The 18,547-nt window shown below is 36.5% G+C and overlaps 2 protein-coding genes across 4 annotated transcripts in view; one reads left to right on the top strand and one right to left on the bottom strand.

The window, feature by feature from the left end:
- The window catches only part of LOC111001256 (E3 ubiquitin-protein ligase Ubr3), a 40,756-nt gene that overhangs the window by 13,383 nt on the left and 8,826 nt on the right, over nt 1-18,547 (bottom strand). The window contains exons 3-6 of the mRNA XM_022271070.2: nt 13,029-13,287; nt 12,162-12,283; nt 11,482-11,623; nt 10,522-11,325 (exon numbers count right to left, since the gene is read on the bottom strand). Coding sequence (XP_022126762.2) covers nt 10,522-11,325; nt 11,482-11,623; nt 12,162-12,283; nt 13,029-13,287 — 1,327 coding nt within the window. The remainder of the gene's footprint in view (nt 1-10,521; nt 11,326-11,481; nt 11,624-12,161; nt 12,284-13,028; nt 13,288-18,547) is intronic.
- LOC111001258 lies at nt 491-9,840 on the top strand. Of its 3 annotated transcripts, none has more exons than XM_022271072.2 (10): nt 491-1,073; nt 5,571-5,712; nt 6,778-6,915; nt 7,011-7,228; nt 7,311-7,403; nt 7,854-7,978; nt 8,184-8,423; nt 8,503-8,634; nt 9,359-9,528; nt 9,598-9,840. In XM_022271072.2, the coding sequence occupies exons 1-10, from the start codon at nt 510-512 to the stop codon at nt 9,768-9,770; spliced, it is 1,995 nt and encodes a 664-aa protein (XP_022126764.2). In that variant the 5' UTR covers nt 491-509; the 3' UTR covers nt 9,771-9,840. The 3 variants fall into 3 exon arrangements, with proteins under 3 accessions (XP_022126764.2, XP_022126763.2, XP_022126765.2); XM_022271071.2 differs by lacking the exon at nt 7,854-7,978 and adding an exon at nt 7,593-7,720; XM_022271073.2 differs by lacking the exons at nt 491-1,073; nt 7,854-7,978 and adding exons at nt 3,927-4,455; nt 7,593-7,720.

The raw sequence follows: 18,547 nt of genomic DNA, 5'->3' as shown, positions 1-18,547 counted from the left end.
ATAATTTTACATTTCTTAGGGAAAAATATATAAAATAAGTACGTGTGTATAACAAACTGGCCCATTTTGTTGAAAAGCAAATGTTATAGATATAATATCAAATCATATAATAACAATGATATGATTTATTTTATTTAAGATGTGTGTACAGCACGTCTTTCGGGTCCGCTAGTATAGTATGATTTTTATATAATTCTTAACACTTAATAATTTCAAGTAATTGTAAATAATTGTACTATTATTTTTCAACTTAAACATATTATATCGGTTACACAACATTGCGCCGCTCCGTTACATAATCGTGATATGTTTAACATCCGGTCTCGCTTCTAGTACTAACTACTTACAGTACTCATGTGCATTCTAAAATAGTTGTTTAGGCTTAAACTTTGATGATTGCAATGTTTTGGTAAATAATTTTTTGACGCGCGGGTGGCAATCGAAAGTTGTAAGATGTTCACCCCATGCAAAGGCGTCGAGCGGGGGCCAGTGGCAGCCCGGCTGTCATCATGACCGCTCACGTGCGCGCTATGTTGGCGCTCGCCGCACTCGCGACCACGCACGCTTTCGTAGACGAAGCCGTCGATGTGCTGCTTCTCAGTAAACACATCGGCGAGGAAGTGTTAAACTCGTGGGATATTATTGGCAAACCTTTTAACGCTTCCCAAGGTGTAGAGCTACCGTTCATTCATAAAAGAGAAAGGCAACTTTTTTCACGTTTGTCGTACATAACGCGAGCGATACAAAAGTTGGAGGTAGGTATTGAGAAAAGCCGCGTGGTGGCGATGCTGCTAGAGAAGAATATAGGACGTGGCCCCCGCTTGGAACTTAAACTGAACGAGATGTCAGATCTGCTGAGCCGAGTGGACTCGGCCGATCGACAAATGCGTGAATACGTTCGATTGCAACGCGAGTTAGAGCGGCGCACATTGGAGGAGTTCGCGAGCTGGTGTGTGTCACACGACCGTGGCGCCTTACCCGGCCTTCTAGAGCGGGTACATGCATTGGTCGTACCACCACATGCCCACCTACTCGGCCATAGTTTGCTCGACCTCATTGTGAGCGACTTACAGGTCTGTACCGTTTGTGAAATCGTGCCTGGCCTAAACAAATTCGTGTATTATAAACTGAAGGTAACCTCTTTGGAGGCCACCGGACCGTTACAGTTCATTCAAGTTATACTGATGACGTCATACGTAAGGCCATTTCAACACAATAAGTTTAAAAAGTATATGAAATGTGTCGACTACTTTTCCAATAAACATCACATTCCAAAACAGCCATTCATCGCATTCCGCCAATTGTGGTAGATCATTTGCATTTCCGTTCTTGGAAATCATGTACATACCTAAACTTCATGATCATTAAACTGTAACTTTTACTCAAAAAAATATTCATCACTATATTTTAAGTAACGTTTATAAAGATAAACCCTCGATAATAACATAACAAGAAAGGTTAATAAACTCAATGACTCAATTAATTTACAACGGGGTACTTCATTCATCAACATTTTTAATAGATTAAAGTTCACCATTTATAAGAACAGTCCATGACTATTCTTCAAGCTTATCACAAGTATTTCTTATAAAAACTGGGTACTTTAAAAGTGAATTCTAAAAGCTATTTTATATTCTTAGTTCCGATTATCATGACTCGTAAAGATTAAAGAAATTTAACTTTGTATATATATTATGACCTTTGTTAGACAAATGGGGATCATTGGCTGCAGCAACCGTTATTATGAGTCACTGGAATAATATACTTCCGATCAAAGTGTGTGTTTGCTCGACAACAGGACACACACAAGTAAATTGAGCTATAAGTAAATAAATCGCGAATAGTTCCCAGTAATTATAATATTCGTGTTATCCATTAGCGTTTTACGTATACTTTAAAATGTTAAATAACATATATTTATTATATATGCTTGTTACAAATTTTATTTCCTTAAACAAACAAGCCTTTCTGCTTTTGAACTTATTACATATATGCCTATCAAAACTCGTGAACAACAACAATGTTTATTAACTTTCTGTCAAAGCTACTAAGAATTGCGAAATCCAGTTACGCCTTTATTCTCTGATTGGTTTATTTCCAAAGATTAATTAATATCTTATTACATGTATGGTGTTACACTTCGCGCGAACTGTATGTCAAGTACGATTTTGATAAACAAAACCCTTGCTGACGAGACAGCAACTTCTCCCGTTAATCAAAATCCAACACTTAAGATATGGGAGTCAGGTGCCAAGTCTCGTTTCTGAACATCATGCTAAGCCTCGACTCTGAATCTTAACCAAAATAAAACAAAAGTCGCGCAAATAAGACATTTTAATAAATCGAATGAATCGCAAATCAAATAGGTATAACGTATAGAGATAGGGCATGATTCTCAGAAGGTCAACACAGCGTACATTCATATTGTACAACGTATTTATTTATTCCGCTGATATTTCCGTTAAACAATCTGCATTCAACAAGTTTGTATAAGTGATAATTATTATGAATAAGCTTCATATTCTTAATAGCTACATGGAAAACTATAAAAAACGATGCTAATTAATTATAATAATTGTTATTATTATATCTCTAATTATTCGATTAATCGGTTGTGACTTTAATATAAAGTAATAAATAAACAATAAATACATCGCGTAGCAGTATTTTTAGGCAAGTAAATTGCTCTTTTTAACGGATTATAGTTATGTATTATTGTATTTAAACTTATAATTAAAGTGTTTTTCTTTAAATGTGTAAAAGTTATGTTAATAAAAGACAATACTAAGTAAATTGCTAACAACAACATATACAATTTGACGTGCACGATCATACAGGAATCGTATCTATAAGACCTACAGATGCAGTAAATCAAGGGGTTCAATGTGATAACAAAACATTGATAAAATTTTAAGACTTATAATCTATATTTATTTAAATTGATGAAATCAACATCGTGGACGTAAAATTATTTCCAACCGATATTTTTCTAAATCCCAGCCAACTGTACGTTAATATAAAGTAAATTTGTATAAAATTATTAACCACATTCCTATTTTTGAATTAATTATCCGTATACTCTAATACGACTGATTACCATTACGGAGTGTCTTCTCAATAAAAGATATATAAAATCATTAATTTTACGACGCGGTATGAAATTTATAAAGTAAGCGAGGGGTGATCCCTTCGGCGCGATGTGGGAGAGGAAACTTTAATTTAAATCAATCAATGATGCACTTTTCGTAACCCGAATCGACATAAAATACAAAACACAATTCTATCCATCATTTTTAGATATATATCAGATATGGGTGCTGAAGATAGATATTTAGATTAATATGTTGGCGCGCTAGAATTTGTCATAAAGGACAACAAATTAATGAGCAAGATTTAGTACGTGCCGACCCATACTACAATAATCGAACAATAGCAACGAATACATCTTTGTACGCTTTTCATCCTGCGGGCGTCAGCTGAGTCGACGAACAAACAATAATCTACAATATTCGACTTGGTGTTGTTGTTGCAATAACACACTTATTTCTATAAGCATAAAGGTGCCAGATGTCGCAACTTGCAGGGTGCGCACTAACCATATTATTACACGGAGCGTGCCGAGGTAGGGGACTGAAGTATCGATATCGATTAGTTGTTTCCATTAAGACGGGATCTTAATTTAATTTATGAATTTTTGTTGTCAATAGCAGAATCCCGTCAATGTTATATTTAAAGGAGTTTTTTACAAAAACACATTATGATTTAACAAGTATTAATTTTGTTTACTAGTTATGCTAAAGTTATGTTTCACACTTTTGCATTAATAATGTAACAGCCACGATTTTAATATTTAATTAAGGTATGATCATTACATCGATAATAAGTATTTGTACATCACTAACGCAGAACCCCACTCGTAACCGGCTGTCCCCACTCGGCCGCCCGTCAGTGCGTCTCAAACCGCGGCCATAACACGTTCGTTATACAATGAAGTGCGCGGCATTGTTCGCGCTGCTGGCTTTCGCCAGTGCAGGTGATCCCACAGCCGTTGATTTTATACGATATAAGTTTTTAATTCTCGAGTCGCAATTATGGAAGAACGTCACGGATCCTGAGTGGACGCAGGGCGGCGTGGCTGGGGATATTGAACTAACAAAGGCTTTCGTGAGCTTCGATGAGGATATCGCATCCGTGCCCCGGACTCCACGTCCGCCACTGGACTCATGGTTGTGGATCAAGACCGTGGAGAGGCTGCAGATCATCGACGGGTTTTACAAGAGTTTCTTGGACTTTGTCCATCGGCAAGTAAAGCCCGGGATGGTGGCGGCACCGAGCCGTGAGTGGCTGGATCTAGCAGAGAGCGTTCTAATGGATCCTAGTGCCTCCGTGGCGCAGGCCGTACGCAAGTTGCATGATTTGCTAGAACATGGCGACATGTTTCGCTCTGTATTGCAGGTACATCAAATCAGCAGAAGTATAACAATACATAAAGTGTAGTTAAATTTCTGACGATATTATACATTTTGTGTTATTATGTGACGATAATTAGCATAATTTAGCGACGAGTTAACAAAAACAAAAGCGTAATTCGCAGAAATATTAAAATGTCAGTGACCTAGTGTTGAGTATTGCTGTATAGACTCCGGTATTGGGTAATAAAGACTGTAATTATGTCAATCAGTTGGTAGCGAAATTTGTCAAGGCGACTTGATAAACAAAATTGACGCACGTACTAATAATTAGTTCTGCAGCATATATTATTAAATAACAATTTATATATCAATTTTAGTAAACTCCTTGTATTTTTCATGTAAAATTATATAAAAAACATAATAAGACTTCGGTGTCGTGATTACTATACATAAACAAAGAACCGTCTATACCTACGTATCTTACACATAATGTAATTACAGATTACATAGCTTACTACACAATATCTTTAATAACATTCAATTACTATATCCTCCCGAATAATAACTAATTATGTATTTCATTTGTAATCTTTGTTGCCTTATTAGAGACAGTTTGATATGAACCATTAGGTACATAATTTAATAGTGATACATGAAATAATATTTCCTTGTGAAAAACAAAAGCTTAAGAAAAAATAATCCGGTTTTATTATAAAAAAGGGTCTCATTGCATATTCGACAATTTTCCCACACTAACATCCGTTGACAAATGGCATACGAATTAATACAACACTTGATACGTGTTATGTTACCAAGTAACGAGGACTTGTTTTGATGTCATCCGATATTGGCCGATTTAATACGAGGCCATAACATATTTACGACTTAGTTAAAATCATCAATCATACTATTCATAAGTTAAATATCCCTATTTTAAGGGCTTAATTGCTTCTAGAAATAAACCTTATTGTCTAATCGTCAATTAATAATGTCGAAACTAATCTTTTTAATTAAAAATTAGTTAAAACCTTTGTAATTATAATCGTTATAAAATAACTTAATTTCATTTGTTTGTTTTGATAAGGTTTTATTATTATGAGTTTGAACGTACTCTCCATATTGTTAAACTTGAATCTATAAATCTATATTTCGTTTCAGGACAGACACCCGGAGGTCTGCGAACTCCAGCTTTCCCCTCATCAATTAATTTATGACATGTACAACACCATAGCACTTACTGAGATCAAGGGTTACGCTATGATGCAGTTTTCTTGGATGCTACTAAGGATTTACGGCAAAGGTATGTTCACATTTTTTGAATTATTGGTATTTTTTATGATGTGCGGGCGGTTATCACAGTAAACCGACACCCTGAAATTAGCTATAGTCAACATTTTAGTTTTGTCTATTGTTAGTGTCGTTTTTTCTACAAACGTAGAATAACAATCCTACCTACTCGTGACTCAACAAATTGTACAAAGAATCTTAAGGCATTCATTTGTAATATACATTTTTTATTTAGAACTGTGATCGCATTAGCGTTTATAAATGGCGATATAAAGTCTAGTAAATATAAAGTCGCTAGGTATTTAACGTCGGGTCGTTGCGTTGTCAAGGTTGTGCAACTCGTACGTGCAATTTGATTCGCGGAAGCCTATTCATTTGATCTCATTTTACTATAAACATCTTTATCTACGCATTTCTTTTTTTTTAATTAATCGAAATATTTCAAACGATATAAGAACTACTGAAAAATGAAAACATTTTTAAGGAGGTAGGACGAAACTATAAACAATATTTCTATAATACGTTTTGCGAATTCTCACGTTATCACAGTATGAAAATACAATTTTATGAAATGAGTACACGAAGTACAGTTTAGTAGGCATGATCGAATGAAAAAATTAAGTTCAATGACACAGTTCTTTTGAGATAATAACACGACATTTGTTAGTCATATCCAAATATTTTTGGAACGAGTGTTGAGAAGGAACAGCAATTATTTTAATTTCGTTCTTTATTAATAAAACATCCGTTAATTGGGTCAATTGAATTAAAGAAATCTTCTTCATTGTTATTTCAGTTAATCAACGCAAGCAATTTCTCTACACAATTAGTTGGAGTAATAAATGATGAGGATGTTTAGTTCAAGGGCATATGAATGATATGAAACTATTAATATGGCCGGTAAAGTTCTGTATGGGAGACATACGTGTTATGGGAGCTAATTATGTTGAATAGTTTTGGGCATCAGCTTAGTTAAAAAAGCATCCAGATCATTTATTACTCCAACTATTTGTGACACGCATAGCAAAACTTATTATTCCAATTGATGAATAGTAAAGAATTGGTAATGCAATTTCAGGCAACTTTACTCAAGAAGCGAGTTTAACAAGAGAAAGGTATACGGAGAGGACAGCCCGCACGGCAACTGCAGCAAAAGCAGCGCTCGCTATGGCACAACGAGACCTTTACCGTTGCGACCCACCACAACACGTGAAAGGTAATAAACACCTACAATTCATTTAGATCACACACACACACATCTTTAGATAGATTATAATATTGCTACTGTCCAGTAAAATTGTTTAATTCCAGGAGAAACATACGAGGAAGTTACGCGGCTACTACAAGGATACATAGAAAACGAGGTGGACATGAACCCGGATATGACGTGCAAAGAAAACTGTGCCTACTACACACTCGCTAAAAACTACGGCTGTTTCAAGGACATGTATTGTGCTAATCAGCCCACCTGCAAGGGACGTATAATCAACTGCCAATATGTCGACTCCGATATGTGGGTCTGTCCGGCGGTATGTGACTTTTGCGCAATACGATACATCTTTGCGTTATATATCTTAAAACGTATACCTACATAAGATAATTTCGTTTCAGGCTTCAACAAGCACAAGACGTTATGAATGGATAGAATTCGAAAACGAACGCAAACTGGGCCGAATGGGATATTGTAAGAGAGGAACAACTAAGGTACGAAATGTATAATGAACTAATTTAAGTTGTTTCATAATTGTTGTTTATATATTATGTTATCCGAATAGGAAACCTACAAGGGCAGATGACACACAAACATAGTTTAGGTATAACTTATATATACATAGAATCGCATAATGAGGCGATGACGTAATGACATGTAAGAGCTAACTGGAGTGTTCTCAGGTGGATTCGTGGTGGCGCTGGCTTTTTTGGCACTGCTCTTACTGCATGTGCCTTTGCGACGAGCCGGGCCCTAAGTCAGACCGCTACTTCAGTCTGTGGGATGCCACCTCCGACGTCAAAAATAATAAGTTAGTCCCATTTATATTGGGACACTCGCACACCCAAGAAATTCCATACTCGGTTGGGGCATGAAAATTGGCACTCGTTATATACAGTGCTAGAATCGAAGAGATAAAAAATAATATTTGTTTTATTTCAAAGGTTGACTCATGGTGGAGGATACCATTCCACTGCTCCTACTGTTTCTGCCTTTGCGAAGACGAGGTGTCAATTGCTGAACGCACGTTCAGTATGCGCGAAGCGACATCTAACATCGATTTAAACAAGTCAGTTGCTACAAATTCGAATGGGTCGTAGGAGTTAATAAGGCTTTAATCGTTTCATATTGGGTCGCTTTAACACGCTTATTTCTTCTAGATTTTAACATTACTTCGTTCTGGGAAATCTTTGTGGATAACAGCATTGGTGCGCGGGTGTCCGTTTACGTTATTTCCGAGAAAAAACAGTAATTACAGCGAGTTTAATTTACAGAGTGGTGACGGGACTTCGGTTGATAAAGCACGGGCGGGTCTTCCATCTGCAGGTTAGTGAGGGCCGACTGGGAGAGCGTGGAGCGGTTACGCCCGGTGGCTGGGTTCCGTTCAATAAGTTCGATGTCAACGACCCCGACGTCAGGGAGAATGTCGACTACCACACACTAAGCTATGAACGTCGCGCAGTCGATCTGGACGAACTGGATTCACCGTTCGGGCATATTATGACTGGTGTCAGGTAAAATATTTCATTGTTCACCAGCAAAGGAGCCATATAAATTCTCGCTAACGAATTTTTCAACACTTTGATTTTTCAGATTCCGTATGATTGGAGCTCACTTGCACTTTGAGATTCGCTCGACGCCATTTAATTATACAACGGGCCGACTGTCACCCGAACGAAGTCAGTGGATCAGCAATGATAACACAGACGGAACAGAACGTCCTAGGCAAGTATCCACGATCATAACATTTGACTGTATAGTGTTTTGTTTAATATTTAAAAAACTTTATTTCTCATTACAAAAAAATATTTTAAAGAAACTTAATATTAAAATGTATATATACGAGCGAGATACACGTCGCCATAAGCCGTCTTAATTTTAGTCAACTGTGTTCATTCTCACATGCATCTTTTTTTTTTAACTTTTGAATTTGTCAAACACTACAATATTGCGAAATTTGAGATGGTAATTGATTAAATAATTGCACACATATATAAACAATACAATAATTCATACCTAATAGATTTCTTTAAATAATTAGTAAGCGGCTTCGGCAAGATAAGCAAACTCGCTCGACGAGTATTGCGTGTAGTAGTGAATTTGATTTTTTTAATGATAAGCTACCATGGAGAGTTATTTAAATTTTTTAAATTAAGATACAGGTGCTACAAACATATAGTTGTTTAATCGTCATAATTTTGGTTTCTTGGTAGATTTTATTATTCGACGTTAAAAAAAATTTAACTAGATAATGCTTTTATTAATTTATTTTGTCGTGTTTGTAAGTTAGAAATTATGTTTTTACATGCCATACCCCATATTACAATTAGATATATGAAATGCAAGCCACATTTCATATATGTAATTGAAATAAGACTAAACAATTGTAAATTAAATGACGTAATTAATGAAACTGTTACTTGAAAAACAATCATTTAACTATTTACAGATCCCAATTGCGCCTGATAAATCCAGACATCCCGATCTACAGCAACAGTCCGTTGCCCGTGGACTCTAAACATGACCAATACATTGAATTCACGAACAGTGATTTCGACGCAGACGCAGCTCAAAGTACGGTTCCATTCATAGACATACAGCCGGTGGAGCCCTTGAAAGGTATTTTTCTTTTCGACTATTTAATCACTAATTTCATAAACGGACGAGTGATTGTAATTTTTGGTGCAGGTGCGTCGTTAATAAGCGGAGCCGGAATGATACACCGTGGCACCAGCGGCTCGGGCGGGTTCATCGCCCCCAAACTGTTTACGTACGACTACTCGCGGCACGTCAAGGCCGAGCTGCCACCAGACTCTGACGAAGGGGAGTCACCCGACTTCATGCCCGTCTCGGCTTACTAGTCTAATGTAGCGTATAATATACTCAATGTAAATTAACTTCGATTTAATAAACGTTTGTAAGTTAGTCTTATTTTGGTTATTTTATTTCATCAGAACGAATGTGAACATAATTTAGTGTAGGCTATATTTAAATTCGTTCAAAAGCCGAGTGTTACCCAAGTTCAAGATTTGGCATAGAAATACGTGTGTGATATTGTTTTAGAAGTGAAACTCCTAATGCAACCTCCAAATGTTTAAAGCCAGGAGCTTTAGTCAATGAGTGAGGAGTGTAGGAAGGGGGAAATAGAAAGAGACAGAGCGAGAGTGAGTGTTTGAAATTTTCATTTCCACACGAAGATTCACTACTTCCGCGCGAAAGGACTGCACGGACAATTTTTTAAAATATACTTATTATATTATTGAAAGGTTTTTCACAAAAGATATATTATATTAAGCTATTATTCACTGTCCTTACTGGAATATTTATTGACAAGAGCAAATTGTATTTTTGTTTATCGACCGCGTCCGTTTATGATTATAAGGGTGATTTAATCCTATTATATCGACATTGACGAAAACTTTCTAAGTCTATGGATTCTATAACATTAAACAATTTTAAATCGTTTCAAGGGCTTTAAACCCATTTTATCTATAGAAAGTTTGATATATTCGACACCGCACAAGAGTTTGACTTGTGATACGAATTAGAAAACCTATGCCTAGCGGGACGCACTTGTCCATAAAAAGGTAAGAATTGCTTAAGAACACTGACCTGCACTCTTAGTGGGTGGTGTGCTAGCAGGGCGAGCTGGTCAGCTGGCGGCAGCAGATCGGCGGCGCGCACTCGCATCTCGCGGACGGCGGCGCAGAGGAAAGCGGCGAGGTAGCGATGCAGCGGGAAGTGGAAGGAGGCGTGCAGGGCGTGAGCCCTGGGCGCGGGAGGCCTCGACGCCGAGACACCGACGGCCGTCAACCAGGAGCCCAGGTGCGTGAGGGCCGCCCGTACTATGCGCGCGGCCAGAGGTGCATGCTCGGGCGCATGCAGGTGCGACACCACGCTCCACATGGGGTAGGCGGCCGCCTCCAGCTCGCACGAGAAGGCCGCGTAATACGAGGACGGTTCGAACTCAATGTGGCCCATAGTTTCGCGGACGTTCACGTTCATGCCCTGCAGCGTGGCGAGGAAGTCGAACCACATGTCGACCAGCGCGTCGTCCTGCAGGAACAGCAAAGCCACGGAGCGGTGCGACAGCACGTTGTTGAAGTCGGACACGAGCGGCCAATAGCAGTGCTCTTTCATGAGGCGCTCGGTGCAGTCGATGACCCGGTGGCGGTTGGCGGCCGGCTCGTGCAGCGAGTTGCGCACCAGGATCCGACCCATCATCAGACGCAGCGACAGCACCATCACGTGCAGCAGGTGCAGCTGGTGGACACAGTGGAGCGCCAGCGCCTCGTTGGAGAACAACTGCACGGACATGTGGACCACGCGGTTGGATAGCGTATCGGGATCCGCAGCACCCTCTAGCACTAGTGGAATGCGGGCGTAATGCAGCACAAACGTACGCGTCAAGTTTTCCTGCGAATACATATGTAGAGTTATATTTATCCGTGATCATTTTTTATGTTAATTTTTCGCATACATTCACTTTAATATCTTGCAATTTCTACTAGTATTAACGGTGAAAGATATGATCTTAGGTATGTATGATAGCTATCACAATATTGTATGTACCTTATAATCCTGGTCGGGCAGCATGTTAAGCAGCAGACAGACCACATTCTGTGGGAACTCGTACTTAAATGTCCAAAATATAAATTCTTCTAGTAACGTTTTGTGCTGAAGTCGCGGCGCCAGTGCTGGTAAATGTCGAAATCTGTAATTAAATTTCATTAGATTAATTTCACACCTAGTTAATTACTAATTTATTGAAAATTAACATATGCCAAATACAACTCGTAAAATTTACTTCAAACAGGCAGTGGCGTAGCAAACGGGGGTGGGTCACCTTTATTGGGGTGAAACCCACCCGGTCTCTTTGTAAGAACAATGTACAAACAAAAAAAAATCACTAGTATACATTTCTTTTTCAGGGATTCCTCCACTAGCACTAGCTCAGCTCTATGTAGAATTCGGGGATTCACGCAAAAGAGCCTGATGCTGTCGTGGGGGATTCCCCCTCCCATACTCGCGATCAGTTAATAAATGATCCATGTCCTTTATCATATAAAATTTATTGCTTTTTACTTTCGATGGGGGTGACACCACCAACTTCCACACCGGGAGCCACCCAAGGTAGCCACGCCACTGGCATATTGGATTGTAAATTCCATTTCCATTCAATTCCACGGATTTTTTATTATTAAACGTTAATAATTCAATTTTACCATATAGTAAATAAAAATGATACATACTCGTCAGGCGGATCTGGGGCAGGAAAGCTCTCTAAGGCCCGTTCGTACATGCGATTTGAGTCTGCCATGTAGCGTCCATACTCTGTCTCTGGAAAAGGACCTTCCACGAGGTTGCGATACATCTAGAAATAGAATTAACCAAGGTTAAAAAATCGAAAACTACCTAATTTGCCACTGACCCATGACAAGAAAATTATGAATCCTTGATAGATTAATTACCCCATAAGCCCTCGGTCAAAGGCCAAATACTGTATAATTAATATATTTTTTTTAAATATGAAGACACTGGCATATATTATGCTTATCAAGTTGCATATACGCCCAGTCGTATTGAATAGATTGATGCTCGGCTTAGTGGCCAAGATATTTGTGTAAGAAAAATTAAGGCCGTCGCAATATACAAGATATTTGTATTCCAAACAATATTTTGTTTCTTTGCTCACTTCACACAGCTCACTATCTGCTAACTTCGCTTCATTCACGACGAGCGAGCTTTGATTTCGATTTACAGAAGAGTGAAGTATGAATATGCATGCGAGAAAGGGATAGTTTAATATAATTTTTTAAGTCAACGTCCTTTTGAAGATACTTAAATTATAAATTGATAGATAGACATAATACAATTCTCTCTGTGAAACCAATAGATATTAAAAATTACCTTTAAAGTATAGAACTTTAAAGGTGATTTTAAATATCTATCTTCGCTACATCTCCTCACCAACCAATATCAATAGATAGTTGATTGATTTGCAAAGTTATTTTATAAGTTTTATCTGTCACAGTTAGTCTTTAATAAAGCGTACGACTTGTTTACTATCTGAACTCAGTAACACTTGTAATTTTGTTAAGACAAATAGGTATGAATACCTGTGGGTTGATGAGCGCCTTCGTCATAGCGGATCGCATAAGGTCACCCATATTATTGAACTCCATCAACATCTGTACGTAGCCCTCGCACTCCTGTACCGCAACACGATAATTGTCTGAACTGCCACCATCACTATTCTCCCTGAAGTGTTGTAGGAGACGCAGTATGAGACGCGGCATCATGGCTTCCGCGACGCAAAGTAACTCCGCCGGCGCAGAACCCGGTCGAGGACATTTATTCCCATGATTGCTGCAGAACCTGAAATTTTAGACAACTCATGACTCTTCTGTCTATACTAATATTATAAGGAAAGATTTATATGAGTATGATGTATGTATGTTTGTAACGAAATGGCTCAAAAAGTACTGGACCGATTTAAAATTCGTTCACCAATGTTACATTATCACCGATTAAATAAGAGCAAGAAAAAAAATATGTAAAACTACAATAATGTTACTTAAGTGAAAAAAAATGCCTATATAATATTCATCACATTCGCTGCGAAAGAAAAACAAATGTTCCACAATATTAAAGAACATATCTCCAAAAAATGTTTGAAAAGATTAAAGCCCGTGCGTGCGAAGCCAGGACGGGCAGCTAGTACTATATTATAATAAAACAAAATATAACGACAATTGATTAATCACAAAATTTAATCAAAGGATATATCAGTAGCAACATATTTAGCAGGGATAAAAAAGACATTTATTCTCATAATAGACATTAGTCACTTACATGAGAACACTTATAAGCTAACATTACAATTTTAAAAAAAATTGGTAGAACTTAGATGAACTTTCTTTTCCGTAGATTTGGATCACTCAATAGATGGTCTTTTAATCTTAATTTAAATATTTCTAGGGTGTCGGCACTTTTTATATTTTGTGGGAGTCTATTATAGCGCAATACTGCCCCAACGCTCAATGTTTTTTTGCCTTAATTGGTACTTTGTTTTGTCAACTTCAAACGAAAACTGTTCGATAGCCTATTTCTATCAAACGTGTGTATCTAAACACGGTTAAGGCCTCCAAAATCTATACAAGTAACATCTATATCTGGTCATTGGTCAGAATATGATAAATGCAATGTCATTACTTTACAGCACAAGCAATTAAATTATTAATAGATATTGAAGGCACTATTACAATCTGAAACACTCGATAAATTAGTAAGTCATAAATAAATAAAAATAAATAAAATAAAATAAAATAAAAAAGCCTTTTTATTTCCTACAAATATAACTATTTACATTGGCCCATCTCCAAACGCTTACTTATCTAATTAAAATTAATACCATCTTATTTTATTTATTGTTATTATTATACTACTTATATAATATTTGCTACTATATATATCCTATTTACTACTAGATAATATTTACTATTACATTATTTTATTGTATTATTAGCTGGCTTGGTTAGATTTTAGTATACTTAAATAATATAATTTGTAGGAACCCCATTATTGGGTGAAGGCCTCCTCCAAAGATGCCCATTTGTATCTGTCCTGTGCAGTCTGTTTCCAGTTTGGGCTGGCTACTTTTTTGATCTCATCATCCCAACGAGTATGTGGTCTTCCTCGATTTCTTTTACCTTGAGGTCCATTCCAAAAGGTCACTTCTGTGGTCCATCTTCGGTCTTTAAGCCTCGCGACATGGCCAGCCCATCTCCATTTAAGTTTTTGTGCGTATTTCAGTGCGTCTGTAGCTTTGGTTTTTGATCTTATTATTGTGTGTCGTATTTTGTCTGATTTCTTTAGTTTAAGCATGCTGCGTTCCAGTCCTCTTTGACAGGTGGTGATAAGATTTTTTACTTTTGAAGTGAAACAACATAACAAATGAAGTATTAAGACTAGCACACAAAACATTAGCTGGACCACTAGCGGAACTATTTAACTTAATACTGCAAAAGACTAAAACGCCCATACAATGGTCTGAATCGGACATCATACTCATCTATAAAAAGGGTGATCCGAAAGATATTGGCAACTACAGACCAATAAGCTTACTCCCGAGCCTCTACAAACTCTTCTCAGCCATTATAAATAAAAGAATCAGCAGCACATTGGAATTAAAACAACCAATAGAGCAAGCAGGCTTCAGGAAAGGTTTCTCAACTGTGGACCATATACACACACTTGAACAAATCATCGAAAAGTACCAAGAACAACAAAGACCGCTATACATAGCGTTTATTGACTATCAAAAAGCATTCGATACAGTAACACATGTAAGTATATGGGAAAGCCTAAAACAGCAGGGAGTTGAAGACGTATACATACAAGTCATAAAGAGCGTATACAAAAACAACACGGGCAAAATTAAGCTAGAATCTCTAGGACCAAGTTTTACTATAGAAAGAGGCGTACGGCAAGGCGACCCCTTATCTCCAATAATATTCATAGCAATTCTGGAGGCCATCTTCAGGAAGATAGATTGGAGTAAGTCAGGCCTATATATAAAAGACAAATACATAAGTCACTTAAGATTCGCAGATGACCTAGTGCTGTTATCAGAATCCAGCACCCAGTTACAACAAATGATAGAAACTTTACATTCGGCTAGTATCAAGGTGGGTCTGAAAATGAATCTCGCTAAGACTATGGCAATGACAAATCGGCGGAGAAGAATATTAACAATAGATAATGTGGCACTCGAATATACAGATTCATACATCTATCTAGGTAAGCAAATTAGTTTTCATCCGAAAAATAACGAACTAGAAGTGAAAAGAAGAATACAACAAACTTGGAATAAATATTGGAGTTTAAAGGAAATCTTTAAAAGTGGCCTGCCTATTACCATAAAAACAAAAATTATGAATTCTAACCTTCTTCCAAGTTTGACTTATGGTTGCCAGACCTGGAAATTCACTTCAAAAATAGTAAGTCATACTGAGCAAAAATGTACTTATTATAGTCTGACCACAGATATAATTTTAATGATAATCCTGAATTCATTTTAGAATCCGTGTACCGACTACAGCATACAGGGCGCTAACTAAATGTCAGCGTAATCCACATTAGTGTAGGTCACGTTTATATCAGCTGTTAGACACGACATTAATAACATATCCCCTATCTACAGCTGTGAAAATTATGTCGCGGTTACAAAGCTGACTTTTGTACGTCTGAAAATAAAATATTCTACTTGATAAACCTTTAATCTACCCCTGCAATTTAAAATGAAAACATAAATTCTTATTATTTGTACCGCGCCAATTGCAAAGGTCAGACCATTAAGTGTTAAATGAGCAAAAAGTTGTATTCGCTTAATTCAAGGAGTTTATACTTAACTGCACTATCTGACGCACATACTGAATTCACTTTATAATTTTTTTTATAATAAATTCACACTTTTAATATTTTTTTTATTTGATTTGATTTGATTACCGAGGTAACGTGATTATATGTTAAACGTAATATTATAAAAAAAAGGAAACGGTTCAAAAATTGGTTAAATAATGTCATTATTTTAAGTAATTATGTTTGTTTATGGAAGAGCTGGGAAGCCTAACACAGGTATTTTTTACTTAAAAGGGTTTCCAAATCTTACACTTTGAAAACAAAATGTACTTAAAATGAATAAAGACTTTTTATTATTATATATTATAATAGTGTTTGTATGAAAAGGGTTACACTAAAAAATTCACTTTTAATGAAAAATTAAATATTAGTGAACGTTTTAAAATTATTATATTCGGGATGTATGTTCCAACTGTTCATCTTTAAAATGTAAGATGTAACGTTGACAGGGTCATTTAATAATTACACTGTTTAGAATATAAAAAAATGATCACAAGTTACAGATCGCATTTTTTTACTGAGAAAAATTAATTCATAATTATTATTTTTTATTAATTGTCGGCCTAACAGCACGTATAAGTAGAAATGTTTGAATTTTAAATATTAAATATATCTTACATACTATTATAGAACATAATCGGTGTCTCGTATTTGGCAGATGTTATGACGCTTTCGTATGGGTAGAGGGCGAAGGCCGAGGTTAAGGCAAGCATAACGGTTACACATTGTGTGACCGCCGGTGACACCGCACGTTGTAACGGTTATAACTAGTAATTAGGACATGCATATCGAGGACTGCGGGAAGCGTGATACTACATGTACGTTGTAAAAAGTTTTTACTACCACAAGACTGTTCTCATAGGAGAAAGAGAAAATCATTTGAGAAAAGCAAAACTCCTTTCTAAATCCTACTTTCTTTACATTAAGCAATATCCAATATAAATCCATTTTTGACCATCTGAGATAGACGTATTAATTCAAATAATTATAACGATGTGCCAATAACCAATCGATAGATTGTAATAGCCATCTGTCGATACAAGCTATCCATGGTAGGTTGGATCCTGGTATTTGGATAGACCTTACTATGAAAATGACAGTTCAATTGTGCCAATATCCTATCTTAAGATTTTAAATTACACCAGTTTGTTTAATATTTAAAAAGCTATTTGATTCGTTTTAAACATAGACATGTATATTTTTAATATTATTTATCGGTTTATTTGGTTTACTTATTGATTTTCAAATATGAGTGTAAAGAGCGAAGAGATTGCATTCTATCCGTCACCAAAAATGGATTGTCTTAGTAGGGTTTGATTATTGGTATACAGATAGGAGATATGTCGACTGTCACGGTCTGATCTTATGGATTAATTATTGGGTTCGGGCGCTAGTAGTTACGACGTGCGACTCTTATCCCTGAGGTCGTATGTTCTACCAATATACTTTTTTATCAAGGTGCCCATTAAAGACTCAAGTGCATAGAAAAACATCGAGAGCAAGCCGGCGTGTCTCTAATCCAAAAATCTGACATGTGTCAGACAGAAGTCTGATCACTTCTATGAATTAAAAATAACAAATAAACGAATTCGATTTTCGGCCAAGACCGATTGAAGGTTTTAGCGCCCCTGGATTATTATTGTTGCGTTAACCATTAATATGGCATTTAAAAAGCTAAAAATCATTATATTCAAGATTATTTACAATACTGGTTTTGAATTTCTATGTTATATTTCTATATCGTCCCTGTAGAATGATAAACTCGTATGTCAAAAACCATTGTTTTTATTCTTCTTTTCTCTCATGTCATTAGTATAATCTAATGAAGTAAAGATATGTTTTGAATAAATAAGTCCTTTTTTTACCATCTAAACTTTTGACAAAAGCACAATTATATTTTAACAAACGTTGACGAAATGAAATATTTTTTCGTTTGGTTCTCTGGACATACGAGGTTAAACCTAAAAATATGTCCGTATAGATCTGGATGTAAATAATGTAGGATAATAATAACAGTTCATTTTATGGAGGTATTAAAAGATCATTAGATACACGAGAGATGTTGAGAGTCGCAGTTTCACATAGATCAAGCTCATTGCTATCTATAACCTGCTGTAGGTAACTATTAAATTTTATATTTAATTATAGTAATAACCTAAACATGTTAGAAGATAAATTGCATCTAAGTTCTTACGAGACTTTCAATTCTTGTATT

Source organism: Pieris rapae, chromosome 4 (genome assembly GCF_905147795.1).
Source record: "Pieris rapae chromosome 4, ilPieRapa1.1, whole genome shotgun sequence".
In the NCBI taxonomy this organism is placed as follows: domain Eukaryota; kingdom Metazoa; phylum Arthropoda; class Insecta; order Lepidoptera; family Pieridae; genus Pieris; species Pieris rapae.
This window is presented reverse-complemented; position numbering and strand designations above follow the sequence as displayed.